Source organism: Rhinoraja longicauda, chromosome 41, assembly GCF_053455715.1.
Source record: "Rhinoraja longicauda isolate Sanriku21f chromosome 41, sRhiLon1.1, whole genome shotgun sequence".
NCBI lineage: Eukaryota > Metazoa > Chordata > Chondrichthyes > Rajiformes > Arhynchobatidae > Rhinoraja > Rhinoraja longicauda.
In genome coordinates, this window is record NC_135993.1 from 9,729,727 (window position 1) to 9,755,509 (window position 25,783).

Sequence of the window (25,783 nt, forward strand, 5' to 3'; positions counted from 1 at the left end):
AATGAAGTAAATATTTTGTTTCCTCCCTGAATATCTTGGAAAAACATGAACGTAATAATGTTACTGTTGCCCTGAATCGGGCACAAAGTGGTGCAATAGCTATTGTAACAAGTCTCAGTTCAAACATCTACCACTGCACATCTTATAGCGGACATAAATAATCAAGATGTCTACTGTCTTTAAGTTGGATATTAAACTAATTTCAATTACGATCATTTATTGCACAAATTCAGCATTGACCGGAGAACAGTAGGCCCAGTTTGCATTGTAGAATAAACGGCCAAATATTGCGGGCATTACCTCACACAATACTCAAGGATGATTGGGAAAAAATATATATCCTTACTTGTTTCTCTAATTCCGGCTTAAAATGGGATCTTAAATAAAAGATATTAGTTTCACAAAACTTCATAATATAAGAGGCAATACTTGCCCGCCTCATTGTCCTTTTCCTGCTGACTGCTGTCTGCCCTCCTCTTTGCCTTCTCCTCCTCCTCCTGTTGCTTTTGCTGAATGCGCAAGAAGAGCACTCGTTGGGCTGCAGGAAGGAAGTCAGGGATGTTTGCCGTTGTCTTCTGACCGGAAGGGGCACCTTCATTCTCCTCGGCCTCCAGTTCATCAATCTGTTGTAGCAGAACTTGCTGGTTATCTCCTTCACCCAGCTCTTCATTATTCCCTGGCACACAAGTAATAAGAGGCATTGAAGTGAGAGGTTTAATAATAATAATAATAATACATTTTATTTATATAGCGCTTTTCATATACTCAAAGACGCTTTACAGAGATTTTGAGAACATAGGGAAATTAATAAATAGATAGATAAATAAGTAAATAAATAAATGAACAGAGAAAGGAGACAGAAGGTGAGGTGACCTTCAGTGGTTGAAGGCAGTACTGAACAGGTGAGACTTCAGCGATGTTTTGAATGTGGTGAGTGTGGGGGAGTCTCTAACGGTTTGGGGTAGTGAGTTCCATAGGGTGGGAGCAGCGATGGAGAAAGCCCTGTCCCCCCAGGATCTGAGTTTAGTCCGGATGTGGGGGGATAGGAGATTGGCAGCGGCAGAGCGGAGGGTGCAGGTGGGAGTGTGCCTGTGGAGGAGGTCGGTCAGGTAGGATGGGGCCAGGTTATGGAGGGCTTTGTAGGTTATGAGGATTTACTCCTGCGATATTCTCACACATTCACCAACATTTCTGCAATATTAAAGAGTTTGTTTTATTTTGAAGAAACATGAAGGTTAAATTTGGTGAAATGTATGAGAATTATCAATATGTAAGGAAACACAGACAAGGTCATCCTCCAAGTTTGTTTCACAACAGTTCAGACATTGACAATTTGGACTTCTTTGTCATTCTTTTCGTCATTCTTTTTCACAGGATAATAAATCCAAAGCTTAAAGATTCAAAACCATCCCGAATGGACCAAATCTTCAGCCTTGTATTAATTGAGGCTACCATTCGGTTTCTAATCTTGGTCGCACGTGGCACTGGACAGGTAATCCTGAGATCACTGTCGTTGAGGTTCTTTATAAAAATATTTATCCCTGAAGAACCTCATTACATTTTCTAATGCTCCAATATGGATGACAATCCAATATCTTGGTACAATGTTCGTTCAAGATTGTTAGTTAACGATACTGTTTACCGAGCAGCTGCACCAAGAAGGGAACTCAAAACTGAGAATTGGAAATATACTTCAATGCCCGAACTTTTAAATATCTTGTAACTACTACACTTCTATTATCTTTTGTGTGCAATCTGTGGTGATGCCAGGGTTGGAGATTCAATCTTCGTGCATTTCTCCACCATCTCAGCTATAAACAATGACTACTACAATGGTCTACATCCAGCGATAGTCTGGGTGAGATTACAGAACCAGTGCATGATACCCAATTGATAACTGAGATATGAAGATTTACAGTATTCTCTCTCCTGCAAGATTTGACTCTTGTCTGAAAGACTGTTGACATTTGTTTTAAAGAAACAGCTCTCTCTGACCATTGCCATATTCCAAAATGAGAAATGTTTGCAGAGATTGAACTGAGTTCTGATAATCCAGCACAGACACATCCACTAACTTCATACAAACTGGGAATAATCACACTCAAGGAGAATAAAATAGCTCAATGTGTAAGGAAACCCGTCACTGTTCCATGATAGGTGGAAGATGTTCCTCTAAAACTGTAAGTACTGTACATGTTTATGATGTAAATGGACAACAATTTGCATGTAGTGCCATAGCCCGTGCTGACCACTAGAAAACCATTAGTCAATGGTTTTCTTCAACGTACCAGCCATCCAGTGACCGTATTCTAAAAAGCTTGGTGATGTTTACTTATTTAGGCTGTCTGAAAATGTTTAAAGTAGCCTTCATCATATTAATTTACTGAATTAAATCTTTGTTTGTTTCCTGAATGGACAAATACTACTCCTGCTGAAAACAGAATAAATTGCTCTGAAGTGGTTGATAATCTGTGATAAACTTGTACTTTTAAGATTTTTGGAACATTTTCTATTTGCATGTTTCGATTTTAGATTTTTATGGGAAAGGACACTTGCAAGAATTCAATGCAGTGTGTGGTGGTGAATGGGCAAAGGTATGTATATTGCTTATGTTTTACCTTCTTCTCCATTTGGACCAGGGTCCATTGGCATTCCCTGCTGTTGATAATAGCCGTCATAGAAATTGGGTGCAGATGGAATAGGTGGCATCATTCCTGGGTCTCCTTGCATGAATGGTGGTACTGGAGGGCCCGGTCCTACTTGTGGTCCTGGGTTCATTCCAGGCCCTCCTGGGATCTCTTCTGGGCCAGGGCCTGGCATGGGTCCAGGCATTGGGCCTGGCATGGGACCTGGTCCAGGTCCCATACCAGGCCCAGGTCCTGGACCTATGGGAGGCCCTGATGGTCCAGGAGGTCCCGGAGGCCCTGGGAACCTAGGAGACGGTGGTGGGAACCGTGGCCTACTTGGAAAAAGAACAATTGAATTTATTCTCAAACACATGCTTGGTTTTCAAACTACTCAAACAAAATTTAGGAACATTAGCATTACTTCTGATTCAAAACAAATCATAGTTGCATTGGATTGTGTGAATTCATCACAATCTAACATGTATTTATTTTATTTGAAGACAGTTTCATTGGTATCACAGTGGAGCGACCATGGAGAGGAAAGCCACAACATGGTAGGTCTCAGGAGATGTTATAAACTTCAGCAAAACAAAATAAAAGCTCCTGTGCTCTCACTCTAGATATTGGGAGAATCGATTTCACAAAATCTTCTGTTTAAAACAAAACTTATTCACGAATCTCAAACTTATAATCTATATACTAAAACTCTTGTTTGATTGTTCCTGAACTACAGCCAAAACGGTACACGATAGCGCAACAATTTTAGGCCCACCTTACTCACCGTCGTCCGTTTGGTGCTAATGGAAGAAGTTTCACTGAAATCGGTGTTATATTTTTAAAGTTATTCACATTTTAATGTTTAAATCTTTCTCCTAGGGAGGGAGGGGGGAGGGAGGGAGAGGGGAGGATAAGGGGGATGGAGTGGGGAGGGGGGGGAGGGGAAGAGGGGAACGGGGGGAGGGAGGGAGGAGGGAGACAGGGTAGGGGGGGAGAGGGCAGGGAGGAGGAGAGGGTGCTGCACCAATGCAGGAGAGGTTTGGGCCCAACGGGTCCACTTGGTCTAGTGTTCTCTAAAATAGGTGACAGTTCAGTTTATTGTCACGTGTACCGAGGCAAAGCTTTGGTTGCGTGCTAACCAGTCAGCGGAAAGACAATACTGATTGCAATCGAGCCATTTGCAGTGGACAGATACATGATGACTCTGGCAAAGCTACACCAATTTTTTTTAAAGTATAATTGATAAGCCTATAGTATCATTTAAAATTTATAATATTTCATATGATACTAACTACAAACAGTCTACAAACTACACCATTAAAAAACATAAGGAAATGCCCTCCGAGGTCTCCATAAGTTTGCAGTCTCTCTTTTAATTGAGCTCAACCCAACATTTCAGCCACAATTTTTAATCTCTTTCTTGGGAACAACCAGTTGTCTAATTACAGCCAATGTACTTTGACCAAAGAATTAGAAAATGGATTAACAGGAGCAGGCCAGTTCTTTGAGTGTGCTCAGTTCTTTGAGTGTGCTTTGCCATTCAATACGACAACAGCTAGGTTTTCTGTCTTATTACCATATGACCACACTCTCCCCATGTACTTTGATGCCTTTTGTGCTTAGGTATCGGTTGATATCTTATTCAAATATTTTGAGCAACTTGGTTTCTAGTGCTGTACGGGATAAAATAAATTCCACCAGTTTAAAATCCTCCGAGTGAAGAAATGTTTCCTCACCCCCGTTCTAAATATCTTCAGTGCCCGAGTCTATGACTCCTCAACCATACATCCACCCACTCAAGATCTGTCAGAATTTTGTATATTTTGATCTCTGGTGAATATGGATTTTGTTGACCTAATCTCTCTTTATACACAACCGGCATCCCAGGAAGCAATCTATCATTGTGCACAGTCCATGGCAAGTATATCATATTTTAAGTATGAATTACCAATATGAATACAATAGCCATGTGTGGTCTCAGCAAAGCATCCTGTCTCTTGTTATCAAACCTTCTTGCTACCAATGCTACCGGTTGCCTTCTTAACTGCTTGTACCTGCATGTGACTAGTGCAACAGGACACCCAGATCCCTTTCTGATAAACATTTCCCAATCCGTCACCATTTAAGTAATCATCATTCTGATTTTCCTGCCAATGTGGTAAACTTCATATATCCACATTATCTTTCATCTTTGCATCTTAAAATTCTTTATTGTGATTAATAGCTGGGGTCAAGTGTCGATCCCTGTGATACATCACAGCTGCCATAATGAAAATAGCCCATTTATTCCCGCTCTGTCCATCAGTTTTCAACCCCTGCCGGCACATTATTCCAAATTTCATGTGCTTTAATCATGCACCCTAACCACTCAGGTTGGATCTAATGAAAGATCTGAAAATCCAACTACACCACACCCACTGTTTATCCCCTTTGCTATTCTGCCAGTCACATCTTCAAATCTCCAGTAAATTTGGCAAGCAATTTATTTTTCGTAATTCTCTGGATTTTGTTTCATCCCACTGATATGACTTTAAGGGTTTTGTTATCACATGCGTCATGAAATACTCCAGCATTTTCCCTACTACTTAATTATATAGAGGCATATGTTATGGGTGACAGAACTGTTAACAATCCCATCACACAAAATGGTTGACTATCAAAGATCACTTTGAAAAGAGTTTAACTATATAAACAATTCAAAATAAAAATTAATTAATCAGAGTGCTTACTTCATTCCCATTTTATGCGCTAGGTGTGGGGTGGGCTGAACAACAATCTCAAAGAGAGAGGGGATCTTCTTTTGACCAGGTAAACATGGAGGTCCAGGTGGTGGGGGGCCTGGAGGTGGAGGGCATGGTGGTGGGGGACCAGGTGGAGGACCTGGAGGCATTGGTCCCATCATTGGAGGGCGAGGAGCATTAGGAAGATTTGAAGGTGGCATTGGAGGTCGAGGAGGTGTGGGCAATAACCCCACTCCGGGTGGGGGTTTCGGTAAGGGCATGATTCCTTGCTTCTTTAGTTCTTCCACTTCCTTTTCATCTTCTGCACCAGCTTCCGCCTCACTGGCTAACATCTGTTAGAAAAGATTAAATCGACAGTTTAATTATCAGTTCAAAGAATTATAGAATAAAACAGTGCAGAACTTTTAAAAGTCCTATAAAGTCAGCGACTTACTGCTCCTTCGCTACCTTTTAACTTTTCTAACTCCAAGTAATTATTTCAAGCTCCATTTTAGACAATGCTTTCTTGATTTCAAACTATTCTAAAGCTTGCTACTGGTTTTGTTTGTGAACACTTAAAATCTGTAGCCTCCGTTTGCCAATCCATCTATCTCTATAAACAGCTTCTGTCAAAATTATTCAGCTTCATAACTTGCCTAATGTGACAGATGGTAACTCAATGCAGAACAGGATACTTTACTGTGCTATATTCTACTAATATATCCAGAACAAGTTTCTCAATTTCAGGAAATTTCTACCTTCTTCTACTCTTCTACGGCACTCCCCAGTGCCCTGCCATTCACAGTGTATATCCTGGTCTTGCTTAACTTAACAAAATGCATCAATTTACACTTGTCTTACTTAAAATCCATTTGTCATTCCTCTGCACATTCACCGAATCGATTTGGGTCCAAATTGATTTAGATCCTGTTGTAACCTTAAAAAACATTAACTGTTTATCACACCACCAATTTTGGTGCCATTCTCAAATTTACTTAAATTGACAAACAATGGCCCTGATTTATTTGGCACAGCACTGATTATAGCCTTCGATTTGAAAAACAATCCTCCACTAACACTCTCTGACTCCTTCCACCAATTTTGTATCCAATTGGCTAGTTCACTCTAGATCCTGCCATGAGCAGTCGACCATGCTTGTCAAAAAAATTCCTAAAGTCCACATAGATGTCATCTACTGCCCTGCCCTCATCAACCTTATTGGCCACCTTTTAAAAAAAAAAACTCACTTGAATTTGCAAGACATGATTTCCTTGCACAAAGCAATGCTGACTATCTCGAATCAGTCGATGTTTTTTTTGCAAATGGAGGTAGATCCTGTTTCGCAGAATCCCCTCAGTATAATTCCCATCACTGATGTTAGGCTCATCGGCCTGTTGTTGCCTGGTTTGTCCTTGCAGTTCTTCCTAAATAAAAGCTACTCTCCAGTCTTCCCATACCTCATTTGTGGCTAACAAAAATGTCTGCTAATGCCCCAGTAATATCTTGCACTGCTTCCGATAGCGTCCTACACTAGGTCAGGACCTGGGGAATATCCACCTATATGTGCCTCAAAACTGAAAACATATCTTCTTTTATAATAATGTTTCAGGAATCACTTTTCCTTCCCTTAATTTTCCTGCTTCCATGAATTTCTCCTGGATAGTAATACAAAGGTAAATACAAAGAGAAGCATTAATTTAAGCCTGTGGTGACACCTGATGGCAACCCCAGGGCACAGCGAACCATCGGCTCTAGGGGGCGGTGTCTTGGTGTGGGAGGCGCCAGCCAGGGGGGGGCGGTTCCGGTGTTGGTATTTAAGGCCGGGCTCACATATGGAGACTACATTGATCCTTAAATAGACTCTTCGCTCCATAGTTACCATTTTGCTCTTAATATACTGATATCGTCTCAGATTGATCGAGGAAACATCAATTGATTGATCAATCAATGCAGAGCAAACAATTTCATTTATGGATCTCTAGGCTACCAGATATTGCTTGGGTTAAGGAAGAGTAATGATCACCTGTTTTAATGTGATTCTATGCAGACAATTGAAGCAGACATATGTGCTCAGATGTACTTTCAGACCCCTGATTTGTTATCCATCATGCAATAAAATAATCTGTAGGCAAAGTCTACACCCACAATTGAAAATGATCAATTAAACAAGATATTTACATGTAGCGAGCCCCCACTGGAACTGGAACTCAGAACGACAAGAGAAAAATGGGATATAAAATCCTGGATTTCCTGTACCTTATCCAGTAGCTCTCGGGTTTCATCGGTTAGATGTCTATGGGAAAACTTGCAATCATCTCCCTGGTAACAATTTCCAGTCGTATGATAGAACTTACAAGGAAATTCATGTACGAAATGTTAAGGGCAATAATATTCATAATAAGACAACAGATCTTTCCAATAAAACAAGTGAAACCAAACATTTACCAAACACTCCCTCAAGCAGCTTGAGTTTCATCCTGACCTCTACTGTATGCAATCTACACATCCTCCCCATTTCCTTTCACATCCCAAAGACATACTTGTCATTCAGCTAATTGGCAACTGTAAACTAAGAGTAAATATGTTACAGGAAAATAAGTGGGGATATGGGATTGGATTGAGATCCAGCACCAACTTGATGCGCCAAAGAAATACCCCAATGAACCAATAATTATTTTTTTCTCTGTTGAGAAATGTAGTCTGTTTGTTCAGCAACGATTGTAACCCGAATTTAGTGTGGCGACTCAATATGAAACTGCAGCTTAAAAGAGAGTTTTACAGGTTCAGTAGCATCCACCTGCAGGAATGGCATCACAAATTTTTAGAGAGAAGTACAAGAATCATCAAAATAAGACAAGAAAGCTCCCATTTATGCAGCAAGTTCAAGAAACTGTTTTCCTGTTTTCAGACTTGATTGGGAAGACCAGTGGAAATATGCTTCTTATGTTCAAGCCAAATAAATATTTGCATGCTGAGAACTGTAAAAGGAACTAGTGTATTGACATGTCCCTGAAAATAGCAAGCAAAAGGCAGACATTTGTTATTGAATGAGACACAGAAATATGAGCAGGGAGGTAGATACAAAATGCTGGAGTAATTCAGCGGGACAGGCAGCATTTCTGTCTGAAGGAGGGTCTCGACCCGAAATGTCACCCATTCCTTCTCTCCAGAGATGCTGCCTGTTCTGCTGAGTTACTCCAGCATTTTGTGTCTACCTTTGATTTAAACCAACATCTGCAGTTCTTTCCTACACAATATGAGCAGGGTGGTCATGCTGGAAAATATATATAGCATTAGTTAAACCACAGGTAGACTATGGTGTGCAATTCTACTCAGCAAGTTACAGATAGATCTACAGAATATTTAGAAGGCTAAAAATGTTTGTTTCTCAGGACAGAATGATTCAGAGTGTGTTTCCTTTAAACAAGTGTGCAAGAAGTAATAGATAGATCTACAGAATATTTAGAAGGCTAAAGATGTTTGTTTCTCAGGACAGAATGATTCAGAATGTGTTTCCTTTAAACAAGTGTGCAAGAAGTAATAGATAAATCTACATAATATTTAGAAGGCTAAAGATGTTTGTTTCTCAGGACAGAATGATTCAGAATGTGTTTCCTTTAAACAAGTGTGCAAGAAGTAATATCAAACTAATTCTTAAATTTTACTTGACAATGCACTGAAGGTATTGGCCTTTTGCTGGAAGACCATGAGAAAAGGGTTATGTTTATAAAGATTGTCTTGAATAAGAATTGGAAGGAATCATACTGGCAGTTCAGTAGCGGAAAAAGATATTGTGCATGTACAAACAATTTTCTGCTTTAGCGCAAAAACCATTGTAGTAAAATCTGCAGAGTTCTCGCTTTCTTGGTGGTCCCAAATCATGACTGAAGTTGCATTGATCCCCCTGCAGAAAGAAGAATAAAATGAAACACCTTCACCATTTTCAAATGTGCCAAAACCATATTTTTTTTTTAAGCAATGTAATGAATATTTATGAATCAACTGAGACCAGACAGGGAAGGAACATGAAAATCTATCATACTATTAAGATTGATTTCAAAAAATTAGATTAAAAGATTTTCACAAAATGCTGGAGTAACTCAGCAGGTCAGGCAGCATCTAGGAGAGAAGGAAAGGGTGACGCTTCGGGTCGAGATCCTTCTTCAGTCTGAAGAAGGGTCTCAACCCGAAAAGTCACCCATTCCTTCGCTCCTAGTTGCTGCCTGACCTGCTGAGTTACTCCAGCATTTGGTGATACCTTCGATTTGTACCAGTATCTGCAGTTATTTTCCTACACAGATTAAAAGATTAAGTAAGCAAGCTGCAGGGCCAATTCTAGACTTCGCAGTAAAATAAATATATTTATGCCCATTAACTTCATTCTTCACTGCACAGTCCATGAAGATAGGGAAAGCTATTCACTGTTGTGCTTAACATTTTGGAAGACGTTTGCGTATAACATCAATAGCTTGGATTATTTCATATTAATTTTTTTAACTTCAGTTTGGGGGAGTTTTTCCAGTTTTCAGTATTTCAAAACAAACTATTCTCTGTAACTATTAGATGCTTTAGGCTGAAACATCAACTTTTGGTTTCCATAATGAATTGCAACCAAAATAACACTGCACATTCCAAGTCATCCATTGCTGCCTGTATTTTTATTATTCTGTTACTTATTAGCAAATTCAATTATGTGTTCACAAACAACCATGACCAGGTTCTGATTTGGATCTGAAAACTGATTATGTTCGTATGGAGAAAATACACAACACACACTATATAAATCTTCAATATAATAAACGTACCTCCATAGTATAGCGACGAATGGCATTAAAAGCATGCAAGACTGATAAAAACAATTACTAAAAGTGGAGAGAGAGGAAACTAGTTCCGCCCTATATCAGATTTCTCAATTTTAGAATGTCTTGGGACCTTACTCATATATCGGGATATCCCCAAGTCGGATGTTCGGACCCAGAGGAAGGCCTTTACTGTGTCCATGCACGTTATTGGAATCTGGAACACCATATTTTTTCAGCAAGCGCAAGGGCGACATTGTAAAACCTTACAATGACAATTTATTTATCAGAACAAATATAAAATTGAAACATCTAAGCAGGTCTTTGGGGTGGGTATTGTTGTGATTGTTACAGATTAATATTGTGGTCTTACCAGATTTTTACACATCTAGACGTCAGTGATCAATAAAATGAGAATATACAAGTTAAGTGCAAGCACTAATAAATAGTGATAGCAAAACAGAACACCGGAAATTATTAACCTGTAGCCTCAGCCAACTAAAAAATGGTATAATGCAAGAATATGTGATGCAAACAAAAAAATCTGTTGACTAAGTGTAGCAGTTAAAATAATGAGTTTCCAAGAAAATGAATGCAAATTGATAACATAACATAAATTGATAACATAAATCCAACCATATGCCTAAAATGCAAATATTTACTCAATATCTAATTTTTAAGAGCAATAATTGAATGTCACGAATCAAAATAGAAAGACATAGCAATCCAAATGAGAAAATTATTCATTTTAGTAAGACCAATAAGTAATTTAGTAATAAAGACCAATTTAGTAAGACGCAAGACTTCTCACCTTTGAACATCTGCCCTCCACAAAGAACTTGCAAAGTACTTTTCCTTTCTTATCTCCGCAAGGCTGATGTCCATGATCATGCATGTTCCTCATATGCATTCTATCATCACGACACTAACAAAACATTAAAAAGCTGTCTGAGATGGAGTAAAGGTGGTAATCATTTCAATTGCATTAATTAGCATGTTTAGATCAAAATTAGGTATGCATAAATTAGAGATGCAATTTTAATGTATTATAAAAAAACAGATACAGAAACCCTGTTCAAAAATGAGTTACACTTTACAAGCAGTTACAGAAGTTCAGAGGGGAAGAGTAAGTTCTTTTGAGGAGTTAACATCTCATTCTCAGACTATGGGTAATCTTTGGTGAGATTTAAAATTCAGTATATGTAGATATAAATCCACTAATGTGTTGCATGCATCAGCCAGAGCTCCAATGATAGCAATGAAACTGTAGGTTTGTGAGTTTGAGAGCCACTCCAGAGGCCCGAATACAAACTGTCGGTCCAACGTAGTAGTAGTAGGACTACTACACTTTAAGAAGTTCTACAACTGCAGGAGGCATTTATTGAATGGGAATACAAGTTCAACAAAATAACTGAAATGCAAACGGCAAAGTGAACTCTTAACCATATGGTCACGTAGACCATACATGCAAGATTATTTCAAACCAAGGACATGATATAGATTTGGATTAGTTGATTGTTAAATACACCAGGGTGCAATGAAATTCTTTGTTCGCATGATAAAGCTCATAAAATATACTGTACTCATGATAATGATATATACAACAGTAAATACAATTATGAATGCAAAACAGTAGGATGGTACAAAGTATTATTGCAGTGCAATCTTTCTTCAGGATTTTTTTACTTTAACAAATATATTTTGGTAGAATTTAGGAACAAATACTCATCCAACTTTGAGGGTAACCACTCAAAGTCACAATGAGCTCTTTGACCCATAGTCCACACCAACTATTGACCAACTCTTGACGCCAAATATACAAATTTCATTTTATCCTCATCATAATCCTATCAACTACTCTCCAGATCCTATTACATATTTATTTTTCCTACAAAGACATGTCAAACATTATTTCAATAATCAAAAAAAATTAACACTTCATGTCACCTACTGGCATTTCTTCTTCATAAAAATCATGGTCACAATCATCTCCAGGATCCATCATGTGCCCATGTCCTGGTGGTCCGTGTAATGGCCCTGGCCCATGACAAGGAGGGCCATATCCTGCTCCGTGCCCATGGCCTGGTGGCCCGTGACCTGGATTAGGCCTGTGTCCCGAACCCTGACCTGGATGCCCTTGCCCTGGTCCAGAACTGTGACATGGAGGGGGTCCATGACCTGGCCCGGATCCGTGGCCTGGAGCAGGTCCATGACCTTGAGGAGGTCCATGTTCTGGTGGTCCATGCCCATGACCTGGGGGACCATGGCCTGGCCCTGGTCCATGCCCTGGTGGCCCATGGACAGGCCCAGGTCCATGCTCTTGAGGTCCATGCTCTGGAGGTTCATGCCCTGCCCCATGGCCCTGACCATGAACTCCCCCTCTGCCTCCTCTTCCACCCCGTCCTCTGGCCCTTCCTCGGACACCTCTTCCTCGGATACCGCGACCTCTGCTGCCGCCTCTACCAGGACCTGCAGTCAGAAGAGTTTAAGAGACACAAAAAAAAGTTAGAATAGACAATGTGAAATCACAATAGCAATGATTTCAAATGCAATGAGCAGATGAATTACAAAAAAAAACACCAAATGGGTGGGAGTTGCTGCCAAGAAAAGTCTACAAAATAATACATAACCTTCATCCATAATATATAACCTTTATCCATAACTTTCATTCATAATATATAACCTTTATCCATAACTTTCAAATCAGAATGCCAGTGAGGAGAATGAATCTATTCTTATTTTACAAATGCTATGGATTTTGTTGTACTATAATGCTAAATATTTTGTAATCTTTACACAACTTAATAAATTTGGCAATGTAATTGGCTGGCACAATTAGCCATATAAAAACAATTTAAAAAATAAAAGCAAACCTGGCAGCAATCACCCACAATACCCGTTTAAATAATTTAATTGAGATATGCGGGCAAGTCAGAGACACTCACACATGAAACTCCTCTGGAAACATTTGACAGATAACAAAGTCACACCTCTAGCTCTGCTACAAGTTTCTTCAATGCTTGGGAATATCACTTTTGAAAAAAAAAGTATTAAATCAAACACAAATAATTAAGAAGTAACTTACCTTATATCATCACTCTGGCCGTCTGCCTTCCACAGCCTCCAACTTTATTGTTTCCCAGCCCCACAGCCCCGTTTTACCTTCTTCCCAAAATCCACAAACACAACTGCCCTGGCAGACCCATTGTTTCTGCCTGCTCCTGTCTCATGGAAATGATTTCCACGGACCTCGACTCCATTCGATCCCCCCCGGTCCAATCTCTCCTGCCCTATGTCCAAGATCCCTCACATGCCTCTCGTCTCTTTAATGACTTCTGCTTTCCAAGCCCCTGCTCCCTCATCTTTACTATGGATGGTCAGTCACTCTGCACCTCCATCCCCCACCAGGAAGGCTTTATAGCCCTACGTTTCTTCCTTGACTGCAGAACCATCCATTTTTCCTCTACTAACATTCTACTCCGCCTAGCGGAGCTGGTCCTCACCCTCAACAACTTCTCCTTTGATTCCTCCCACTTCCTCCAAGTCCAAGGCGGAGCTATTGGCATCCGCATGGGCCCCAGCTATGCCTGCCTCTTTGTAGGGTACGTTGAACAATCCCTGTTCCAGGCGAACAATGGCCCGATCCCCAAACTCTATCTCTGTTACGTTGATGATTGCATCGGTGCTACCTCCTGCACCCATGCAGAAATCATGGACTTCATCAACCTCACCACCAATTTTCATCCTGCATTCTAATTTACTTGGACCATCTTCGACACCTCCCTCCCCTTTCTTGATCTCACAGTCTCCATCACAAGAAATAGACTATTGACTGACGTCTATTACAAACCCAATGACTCCCATAATTATCTCGACTACACTTCTTCCCAACCTGCTTCCTGCAAAGACTCTATCCCCTACTCGCAATTCCTCTGTCTACGCTGCATCTGCACCCAAGATGAGGTGTTCTATACAAGAACATCCAAGATGTCCTCATTCTTTAGGGAACTCATTCATTGTTCTTTATCTCTCCACATCACCGTCTATATCTCTCGTTTCCCTTACCCCTAACCAGTCTGAAGAAGGGTCTCGACCTGTAACTTCACCCAAACCTTCTCTCCAGAGATGCTGCCTGTCCCGCAGAGTTACTCCAGCTTGTTGTGTCTACCTTTTCTTTTCCAGCCAATCTCTTTTCCAACCAACCAGACAAATTAATGGGCTTGCAGATTCTGTCTAAACTGGCACAAAATCCAAGAGTGGATTCACTACCATAGATACCATAGGGCGGCACGGTAGCGCAGCGGTAGAGTTGCTGCTTTACAGCGAATGCAGCGCCGTCGACTCAGGTTCGATCCTGACTACGGGTGCTGCACTGTAAGGAGTTTGTACGTTCTCCCCGTGACCTGCGTGGGTTTTCTCCGAGATCTTCGGTTTCCTCCCACACTCCAAAGACGTACAGGTATGTAGGTTAATTGGCTGGGTAAATGTAAAAATTGTCCCTAGTGGGTGTAGGATAGTGTTAATGTACGGGGATCACTGGGCGGCACGGACTTGGAGGGCCGAAAAGGCCTGTTTCCGGCTGTATATATATGATATGATATGATATGATATGATATGATGAATCATGCTGCACTCCTACTGTCCCATAGTCTTCCAAGTTACCAAGTTCAATAGGGAACTTGCCGACAGCGCAACCAGCCAATTCCTCATTCAATGGGTATTCTGCAACGTGCAAGTAATTACTAGGGCAAACATGCTGCATAAATGCAAGCAGGACAGCCACGAAAACCCAACAAAATCCAGGGAATTATTTGCTGTTGAAGTTTCAATGAACAGTAGCTTGTGTTCACATACCACCTTGTTTCTTAGTGAATTATCCAAAGATATGTAGCACAGGACCCCATAAATAACAGCAGATGTAAGTTTCAAAGGAGAACAAAGGCAAAAGTTTAAATGTAGAATTTCCTAAAAATGTAATATCTAGATAGCTGATGCTAAAGTCAGCTATTCCAACTGACTACTGATCTGCAAATACTGCATTCACATCAAGGTAAATGGCCAGTATGCTGTTTAACTGAAAGGACTTAGAAATCTTGGAAGATTGCTGAACAGGATAAAGTTAGAGATAGGCATGAAAGGAACCAGGGACATGCCACAAATGACATGCTGATCATCTCAGCATTCCTGAGCTAAGGAAAAGTATTATAAAACAACTAATTTTACATGGGACGCCTGATATATTTGACTATATCTAGTCAGATATTTGTCTAATCAGTGGCTTCTAATAGAAACTGATTTCTCAGTGGATTCATAATTAATCGATTAATCAATCAAGAATGGTGTCAGTTTGATAAAATATCGTAATATGTCAATTCCATAGAAGATTTAAAAGACAAAGAGGAAAAAATACTGATTCATCTTTCTATCAGATATATACCCGATGTTCCACACCCCCGGTGTCCCATAGGCATGTGGGGTTGTTGTTGCTGCTGCTGTTGTTGTTGTTGCTGCTGTTGTTGTTGTTGTTGCTGCTGTTGTTGCTGCTGCTGCTGTTGCTGCTGTTGTTGTTGTTGCTGCTGCTGCTGCTGTTGTTGCTGCTGCTGTTGTTGCTGCTGCTGCTGAGAAGCTTCTTTTGCTTTCCTGTACTTGCTTAATTCTTTGGCAAAATCATCATATCCTTCTTCTTCCTCATCTGGTACTTCCTCCTCCTCCACCCCCTCATAGTCGACATACTGATCATCTTCATACTCCTCATACGTATTGTAACTCATCTTCTCTGGCTTCATATGTGTCTTCTTTGTCAAAGGAGCCCCTGAAGATGGGGGATAAGATGGCTATGGTGCATAAACAAAAGACAGGTAATTAATTGAAGGTCTGAAGGAAAAAAATCAGTAGAAGTGTTCAATTACCAAAACATTAAAATGACCTAACAATTGCACAATGGACTGGTATGTTAGTTTTCGGTCCCACAGAGGGTGCACATACATTGACACCAATACTCAAAAGCAAAATAACCTGACCCTGCTTAAGTCAAAGCAACAGTGACAGAGTATGGTCAATGCTCAAGGGCATAGAGTTAACATTGCTTAGAGGTTAAGCAATCTTGAGCACAATCATGAAACTTATACAGAAGCAAAAATGGCAGCAAATATGATGCTTCTATCCTGCACACTAAAAAATGTTGGACACTACTCTTTCAATTTTGACTCTTCATTTATTAATCCTGCAAATAGGGTGCACCTTCCTAACAGTTCTGCTGATGTATTTCACAGTGATGCTCTTTTCAACTTTCTGCATAAAATTCTACTCAGTCTGCACTCTTGTAGTCAAGAAGCTACCTGATATCACACAGAGTTTATCTATCTTTCCTTTTCAGGATCTGGGCTTGACTGACTAGACCATACTTATTACCCATTCTGAACTGCCATTGAGAATATGGTGGTAAGCCACCTCCTTGAACCACTGTAGCCCTTCTGGTGAAAGTATTCCCATAGTGCTGCTAGGCAGGAGGTTGCAGGATTTAGATCAAGCAATAAAGGACCCTGATCTACTTCCATATCAGGATAGGTCCAACTTAGAGCAGAAACTGTCCAACCTGCAGCAGAAATTGCAGGTGGGGTTCATTCCCATGTATCTGTTGCTCACTGTCCTTGCTGGAAAACGTTTCCAGCTTTGTGACATGCTGTTGGATTAGGCTTTTGCGCATCAGAGATGAAGGGAATGAATGTTTAAGGTGATTGGTGAGGTGCCAGTTAAGGCGACTGCTTTGTCTTGGATGATGTTGAGCTTCAAGCATTGTTGGAGCTGAATTTTTCAAAGCAAATTAAGCGCTTTTCATCACATACCAGACTTGTGCCTTGTATAAGGTAGAAAGACTTGGAGTTTCACAAATGAACCACTTGTTCATAAGATCATAAGTGATAGGAGCAGAATTAGGCCATTCGGTCTATGCCATTCATTCATGGCTGATCTATCTCTTCTTCCTAACCCCATTTTCCTGCCTTCTCCCCATGACACCCGTACTGATCAAGAAAGTTGCATGATAGCCCAGTCTCTGACTTGCCCTCATATCCACAATATTTAGGCAGCTGGTTCAGCCGAGTTTCTGGCCAGTCCTTTACAATTAAATTAGTCATTCTCACACATCCCTTTAATTTAGCTCTTTGGTCCATGTTTGGATCAATGCTATGAGGTCTGGAATTGAATAGTCCTGGTAAAATTCAACTGGGCTTCAACAATGAAAGGACATGAAGATGCAAACAAATATTTCTTCCACTTTGCCACACAGCTACAAGCTCCCTAGTCTCTGATTTGCTGTGGATTCGAACCCAAGCTATCTTTGAGGAAAGGGCCTGTCCCACTTAGGCGTTTTTTTAGGTGACTGCCGGCGACTGTCATAGTCGTAGCAGGTCGCCAAAAAAACAGCGACTGGACCCCCCCTACGACAATGTCTACGACAAGCTACAACAACCTACCACCTAGTCGACGTCAAGCTACCGACAACCGGCTACCGACAACCAATCGTTGTGACTTAGGACGTCCACCTACGACAACCAACGACCACGCAGACGACAACCTACGACAACTGAAGTCAACCTACACCCACCTGCAACAAGCTATGACCCTGTCGGCGACAACTGAAGACAACTGAAGACAATTCACGTCATTTTGGCCTCCGATTTTGACGCTGGTACCTGTCACCGGTTGACGAAGATTGGCATAGGTAGTAACCAATGGAATTCACCAAAGTCAGCACCGGTAACAACCTACGTCACCTGGCAACAACCTACGACAGGAGCTACGTCAGGAGACTTCAAGCTACGATCATTGGCGTCAATCCAACAGTCGGCTAATTTTTTTTAACATTTCAAAATCCAGCGGCGACCAGAAAAATGCTACGATTCTTTGGAGACGACTCACGACCGTACAGGCGACACCCCAGCGACCGTGTGGCGACAGCCTTGTCGCCTAAAAAATTGAGTGGGACAGGGGCTGAAGTGTTTCATTATTGGAAGCACAATCTTTCAGGTGAAATGTTAAACCTATCTGCTCTCTTTGGTAAACATAAACTATCTAGTAACAATATAACAAGAGGAGTTGGAGAGTTTTCCTTGTGGTCTTCATCTTTCTACTAAGATTACAAAAAAATAGGTCAAATGGCGATTATCATGTAGCTGACCTTGTTGGACAGAAATTGGATACTATATTTCCTGTACAGTGCAACTATAATGTCTACACTGCAAAAAGCATTTAGTTACCTACAAAGCATTTTAGGACACTGAGTTTATGAAAAACACAAATACAAAAGACAGAATCTACATTGGGCGACAAAGCAGCTGCACATTTTGCTGACTTTGAAGAAAGCTGCCCCAAAAAATCTATTTATCTCTGTGACGTGGACTTTGTTTCTTTTTCTACATCAATTGCTGCCAGATGTCAATTCAACAGGATCTCTATAGTTCAGCAGTTATGATCTCATCAAAATAACCACCAGCCAATCACATAGAATAATCCTCAGGCAGCAAACCAGAAAGGATGAAAGTTAATTGACTTGAACATTTTACAAAATGTTAAGTATGCGATCAAGGTAGAAATGAAAGAACAACTAAATTGAAATATAATATTTAAAAACTGATTATATTTTGAAATATCTTTCATGAGAATTACAGTCCATGTATAAAAAAGGGAAGAGAGATTACAAAGCAGCAATGTGGCTGGGTACACCATTAAAAACTCACACCCCATCAGCATCAGATTTTCAGGGTATCTTGCAACAAAAATATTTCATGAAATACCTTTTCTTTGTCAATTGACTGATTCAATTTGATTCTGGCAGAAAAGATTGCAAAAAAAGCAGACACCAAGCTTCGAATCAATGACAGAAACTTAGAGATTTCCAACTACATGCGTATGTAGCTGATGCCAGTTTCAACGTGGAATGACAGTGAACACGGACATAATCCCCTTCTTTGCAACTCAACTCCTGCTCAATGAAGTCAAAGAATGGATTAGTTTCTACACCTATGCTACCATGCAAATAAAATGCTTCAAGGGTAGCAATATAAAATTCAACAATTTATAATTGCAATAATATTTTATATGCAATACCTGCAAATATGGTGGACTGTATTCTCGATATTTCCGGTATCCCTTCTCTCCAGGACTGTAGTCGGAATCATCACTATAATCGGAATAATCATCACTAGAAGACACATGTCGCTGAAAAGACAATTGAGGTAGAAAAAAGCGAAAATACATCAAGGACAGACACAACTAAAATTTCCACCATTTATAACATAGTGACTTGACAAATAGTTGGTTAACCTCCAATTGTTATGGTAACACAAAATGCTGGAGTAACTCAGCAGGTCAGGCAGCATCTAGGAGAGAGGGAATGGGTGACGTTTCGGGTCGAGACCCTTCTTCAGACTGAAGATATTGTTATGGTAACATGTATTTACAAGATAATAGAGAGTAGCAACATTTTGAATGTTAGTTAAATCCAAACTCCCCTCATTTATCAGCCCAAGCCTAGTCAATCTAGTAAACTATGTCCGCACTTCCTTGATGGCAAAAACATCTATCATTAAATAATAAGACCAAAACTACACACAAACCTCCTTAAGGGGGATCCCACGGCTAATCAAGACATCCTTGTTTCTGCACCAATCCTCTTGCAGCAAAGGCCATTGGCAGTACTTGAATTGGTGGCACGAACTCCAGCTAGTAACGCTGCGGTCTTATTGACCCAGGACTGACCATTGTCTGAGTGGAGTTTGTACATTCTCCCTGTGAGCATGTTGGTATGGGAGTCCAAATATATTTTGATATAACCAGAAAATAAACTTCCTCCAACTTCCTCCAAGTCCAAGACATAGCTATGGGCACCCACATGGGCCCCAGCTATGCCTGCCTCTTTGTAGGGTGCGTTGAACAATCCCTGTTCCAGGCGTACACTGGCCCTATCCCTGAACTCTATCTCCGTTATATTGATGCATCGGTGCTACCTCCTGCACCCATGCAGAACTCATGGACTTCATCAACTTCACCACCAATTTTCATCCTGGACTCAAATTTACTTGGACCATCTTTGACACCTCCCTCCTTTTCTTGATCTCACCGTCTCCATCACAGGAAGTAGACCATTGACTGCCGTCTATTACAAACCCCGCTGATTCTCACAACCATCTCGACTCCACTTCTTCCCACCCTGCTTCCTGCAAAGATTCTATCCCCTACTAGGATATCCGAGATGTCCTCATTCTTTAGGGAATGGGGGTTCCCCTCTCCCATCATAGATGAGGCCCTCACTCGTGTCTCCTCAGTACCCCACAGCTCCGCCCTTGCTCCCCCTCCCCCAGTCGCAACAGAGACAGAGTCCCCCTGGTCCTTACCTTCCACCCCATCAGCCATCGCATACAACACATAATCCTCCGAAATTACCGCTACCTCCAACGGGATTCCACCACGAGCCATATTTTCCCACCTCCACCCCTTTCTGCAGAGACCGTTCTCTCCGCAACTCCCTGGTTAACTCATCCCTTCCCACCCAAACCATCCCTCCCCAGGTACCTTCCCCTGCAACTGCAGAAGATGCAACCCTGTCGTTATGCCTCATCTACTGTATCCGTTGTTCAAGATATGGACTCTTATACATCGGCAAGACCAAACGCAGACTGGGCGATCGTTTTGTGGAACACCTTCGCTCAGCCCGCCTGAACCAACCTGATCTCCCGGTTGCCAAACACTTTAATTCTCCTTCCTATTCCTTCACAGACCTTTCTGTTTTAGGTCTCCTCCATTGTCAGAGTAAGGCTAAATGCAAATTGGAGGAACAGCATCTCATATTTTGCTTGGGCAGCTTACAGCCCAGTGGCAAGAATATTGATTTCCCTCACTTCAGGTAGCCCCGGCATTGTCTGTCTCTCTATCCCACCCCCACCCAAGTTACACTAGCTTCTCATTTTCACCCTACAAACAGCTATCAATGGACTGTTTCCTTTATCATTGTTACTTTTTTGCTTAGCTTTCATTTATTGTTCTTTGTCTCTCCACATCACCGTCTATATCTCTCGTTTCCCTTATGCCTAACCAGTCTGAAGAAGGGTCTCAACATGAATCGTCACCCATTCCTTCTCCCCAGAGATGTTGCCTGTCCCGCTGAGTTACTCCAGCTTTTTGTCTCTATCTTTGGTTTAAACCAGCATCTGCAGTTCCTTCTTATTCATCTGCAGTTCCTTCCTACACATTAATTTGTAAAAATATTGGAGTGGGAGATTTATACTCCAAAATGATTACATGTATTCACAATTTAAATTCACAATTTAATAAGAAACTTGTTTAGTTGGAACACGTTATGTATCTTTAAAGAACCCATATTGTGGAAATCCAGAGATTTTACTTAGCTTTACGAATGAGTACCTTATGCTTTGATTTTCTTTTCTTTTTTGATCTTTTCTTTTCCTTTTCTCTTTCTTTCTTCCTTTTTCTCTTCAACCTACGATGGCTTTTGTCCTTATCTTTCTCGTCATCTTCATGATCCCGTTCTTGTTTTTCCGATTTTTCTTTCTTGATTTTCTCTTGGGATTCCTCCTGAACCTCCACTTCCTCACCATCATCTTGCAATTCTCCTTCCTCCAGTTCTCCTTCTTCTCTAGAATATAAAACATGAATAGATGTTAGTATAAAAAAATGATGCGGGGAATCTAAACTCTGAATCAAACAAAAACCATACAACAACTGAATTAGATTTTGTGATGTAGAAACTAGCAACGACAGATGTTGGTTTATAAAAAAAAGACAAAGTAACTCAGCAGGTCAAGCAGCATCCCTGGAAAACATGGATAGGTGACGTGAATTCTAACAAGAGCCTAACTCCGTCACATTCAGTAACCTCCTAATAGAGTTTGAAAATAAATTGAGGATTATATTTTATTTGAAACAAAATAATTCCCCTTTTTCAAATAAACTATGTTTTCACAGTGATGCTGACCTCTTGGGTTTGGGTTCTACAAGACCCTGGAAACTTCAGATAGTCAAAAGAGTCAAGAATTTGTTATATATGTATCAAAATGGAACAATGAAACTCTTACTTACAGTCTTACAGCAGCATTACAGGTCTGTAAACACAGTGCTCAGTAGATAACATAATAAAGAAAAAAAGTTCAATAAATAAAAATACCGTCAATATTAGTGCAAAAACAAATTAAAAACCTTAAGTCCTCAGTTTAATTGGTGTTTGTAGTGTTCAATGACCAGATATTTGTTTGGAAGAACCTATTCTGGACCTGGAGGTCATGGTTTTCAGACTTCTATACCTTCTATCCATTAGGAGTGAAATGAGAGCATGGCCAAGGTGGTGTGGGTCCTTGATGATGATGATAGCTGCTTTTATAACAGCACCTTCTATAGATCCTTTCCCTGGTGGGGAGGTCACTACCCATGATGGACTGTTTGGTAATCTCCTTCTGATCCTGGGTGTTTGAGTTGCTGAACCAGGCCGTGATGGAACCAGTCAATATGCTCTCTTAGTATCTTAAAGTATCTTTATTAGATACTTTACCTACAAAGGTACTCACTAAAGAGAGTCTAGGAAATGTAATTGCTGCTGAGCATGTTGGGAAGGGGCACATTAACTATGAAAAATAAATTCCCCAGGAATGGCCTCATTTTAAGTCCTCTTTTTCTGTGAAAAAGCTGTGCTCTTTCAAGCCTGCCAGTATACCTTTGGGGCAAAAGAGAACACTTATCCTTTTCTCATTGTTTGCTTCCATTAATTTAAATGTAATTTTAATTTCTCATGAAGGGTCTCAAATTAGAAAGGTTAATGTTGTTCAACTTTCCACAGGCATCTCCTGACCAGCTGAGTGTTTCTACCATTTTCTGTTCTAATTTCAGATTTACAGTGTGTGCAGTTTTCTTTGTTTTTCATTCATTGAAAGATACTTCCAATTAACTTTTCTGCACGTGGAAATGCATTTGATTCAATTTGAGCCTGTAAACCTGACTGCATGATTTGTGCATGATATACTTTACGGATATTTTATGTCTCAACTATAGCTTCACTTAGATGCTGATCCTGAACCCAAGCTTCATGAAAACAGAGGTCAATTGTAGGGTGCTATTTCCTGGCTGAAGTGAATGAGTTTAGCTGAAGATTGAAAATTAGCCAATTGGTTTGCAGCATGGAGGTAATTTGATAACCCCACTAAAATAAGCTCCTCGACCGACTCATATGAAGACACAAGAGACTGGAAACGACCATAACACAGTGCTGGAGGAACTCAGCTAGTCAGGCAGCATACGGGGAAGGAATGGACAAGTGACGTTTCAGGTTTTGGCATCTGGTTGTCTTAAGGTAAATCATCTCAGCAAAGTTAAGGTTGAAATATTTAAATTAACTTCAGTCTCCATAAATGGAAGGAGAACAGGTCTGGAATTCAACCATAAAGACTACCATGTGCAAATTGTGATTTTTGTTTATATAAGGACCAAGGTCAACTAAACTGCTAACATCACAAATCTTGGTTCACACACTCTGAAGAAAACTCATCAGGTTTTTGATGAATCCAATCCAAAGATTGGATTCCAGTATGAATTAGTAACTTTAGGTGGGAGAAAATCTAACAACTCAAATGCTGATTTGATATTCCTGACTGGTAATGTAATTACATTTCAGTGAACAAATTAAAGTGGTAACATGATTGAATTCTGGAAATTAAATAATGAACTACAAAAGCATCTCTTTTCTGCTCTTAAAAGCAAACATGATTGAAGATTTTTTCCCGGAATTAATGGCTTTTAATGTCGGGGTTCAAAAGTGAACCAGCAAGTTCATTATATATTTTTTTGGATGGAATGATTAGGATCATAGGTACAGAACATAAACAGCCCCTTTGGCCTATTATCTCCATACTGAGCATCAACACTCATCTTTTGAATCCCATTTTTCTCCACCTGCATCTTATTCAACTCCCCACACCTTTCTTGTGCCAACCACTTCCACCAGGGTCATAGCAGAAAGTTGACTAACTGACCAGTGTATCGTTGGCATATGGAGCCAACTGAACCAACCAGGTGGTCACAGGGAGAACATGCAAACTCCACGTGGACAGCATCAAGGTCAGGATTGAACCCAGGCCGATGGAGCTGGAAGGCAACATCACCATTTGATGCACCAATGTGCCTCCCACCCCCCAAGTTTCAATTCACATTGCATCGACAAAATATGCTGAATAAACAAATAACCTTAAAATAATTTGTTACAAATTATAATAAAATCCCCAGGTGAGCCAGATATTTTAAAAAACCATACACAAGTAAAAGCTTAGTTATAATCCCGAGTTTTCCAAGTATAATTAGAATGTTATAACAAGCATAACTGAGTTGGAAAAAACACACCACTCACACATGTAATTGCTCCTGATTAACAGAAAGCACTTTGGGAAGAGTAGCCACGTGGACAATTAGTGAAAATGGGTTGCCAGCATTGTCCTCCCTCTCTATCAGCTATTGTGCCTCATTGGAACCTGTTGAACTCCTTAACAGAACCCAATGCATTAAAAGAGGAGACATCAGAATGTCATTTGTCTTGCAACATCCATATATGCAATAACAAGTACAATTAATTACCTTGATTTATACTTGTCACTTGATCCCTTTGCACCTGTTCAAGCAATTAAAATCTGCCTACAATGGCTATTCTTACTGATTGTGTTATGGAAATAATACTTGCAGATTTACACCACATCTGGCCTACATGTTTTTCCAATCAGACCAAGCTTCTCTCCCATTGACCAAGTTGAGTCAATCATTATACAAGATTTTATCTATTTTTGGAGTTAGAATGTGAATGTGATGCTGTTTCTGTATTGATTTTGGATGATCAGCCATGATCATATTGAATGGCGATGCTGGCTCGAAGGACCGAATGGCCTACTCCTGCACCTATTTTCTATGATTCTATATTTCTACTTTATTCATCCCCAAAGGGTACTTACTTACTATGTGCATTGCCCACATTCATGAAAACTTTCACATCAACACGAATCTATTATTAAATCTACAGATGAGAATTTAATTCATAATATTTTTAAGAACTATTAAACTATTTACATATAATCTATTTAATTTAAGAATTTAAAAACCAAAGGTTTCATGGAGTAATTTCCTCCACATCTGTAAATGCTGACTTGTACTGGCAGAGTTCCACATGTGCCCAGCTACTCTCCAATATTGAACCGAATGATCATTATTTACACAAGTATAAACTGTACATGTCAGTAATTTGTGGTAACATGGGTCAGTCCATTTCACAACATTTTCCATTCAGGAGAGGAAACCCTGGCTAATCTGTTCCCTCTCTAACTACAGCTAAGATCAGCGTAAAACCACAGTAGAAACCTGACGTCCTCGGGCTTTTATTGCTCAGTGCAACAACCAAAATGTGCACATTCAAAGCAATTATACCAAAGCGATTATCACAGCCTACCAAAATTGAGTCTGAACACTACAAGGTTAAATGTCTCATAACCCCTTGAGATCTCCACATAAATCAGCTTTGCCCTCTCATAGGTGTCCACTTCTTTACCTCAACATGTGTAACTTCAGCCATCAATGCTCTAACCTCTGGAGTTCTCTC

At 40.3% G+C, this 25,783-nt stretch overlaps 1 protein-coding gene across 1 annotated transcript in view; it reads right to left on the reverse strand.

Annotated features, from left to right (window-relative positions):
• Positions 1 to 25,783, reverse strand: part of zc3h4 (zinc finger CCCH-type containing 4) — a 32,236-nt gene that overhangs the window by 3,183 nt on the left and 3,270 nt on the right. The window contains 10 exon segments of the mRNA XM_078431069.1: positions 434 to 676; positions 2,619 to 2,962; positions 5,354 to 5,697; positions 7,601 to 7,710; positions 9,137 to 9,248; positions 10,955 to 11,068; positions 12,095 to 12,612; positions 15,581 to 15,977; positions 19,252 to 19,362; positions 21,565 to 21,796. Coding sequence (XP_078287195.1) covers positions 434 to 676; positions 2,619 to 2,962; positions 5,354 to 5,697; positions 7,601 to 7,710; positions 9,137 to 9,248; positions 10,955 to 11,068; positions 12,095 to 12,612; positions 15,581 to 15,977; positions 19,252 to 19,362; positions 21,565 to 21,796 — 2,525 coding nt within the window.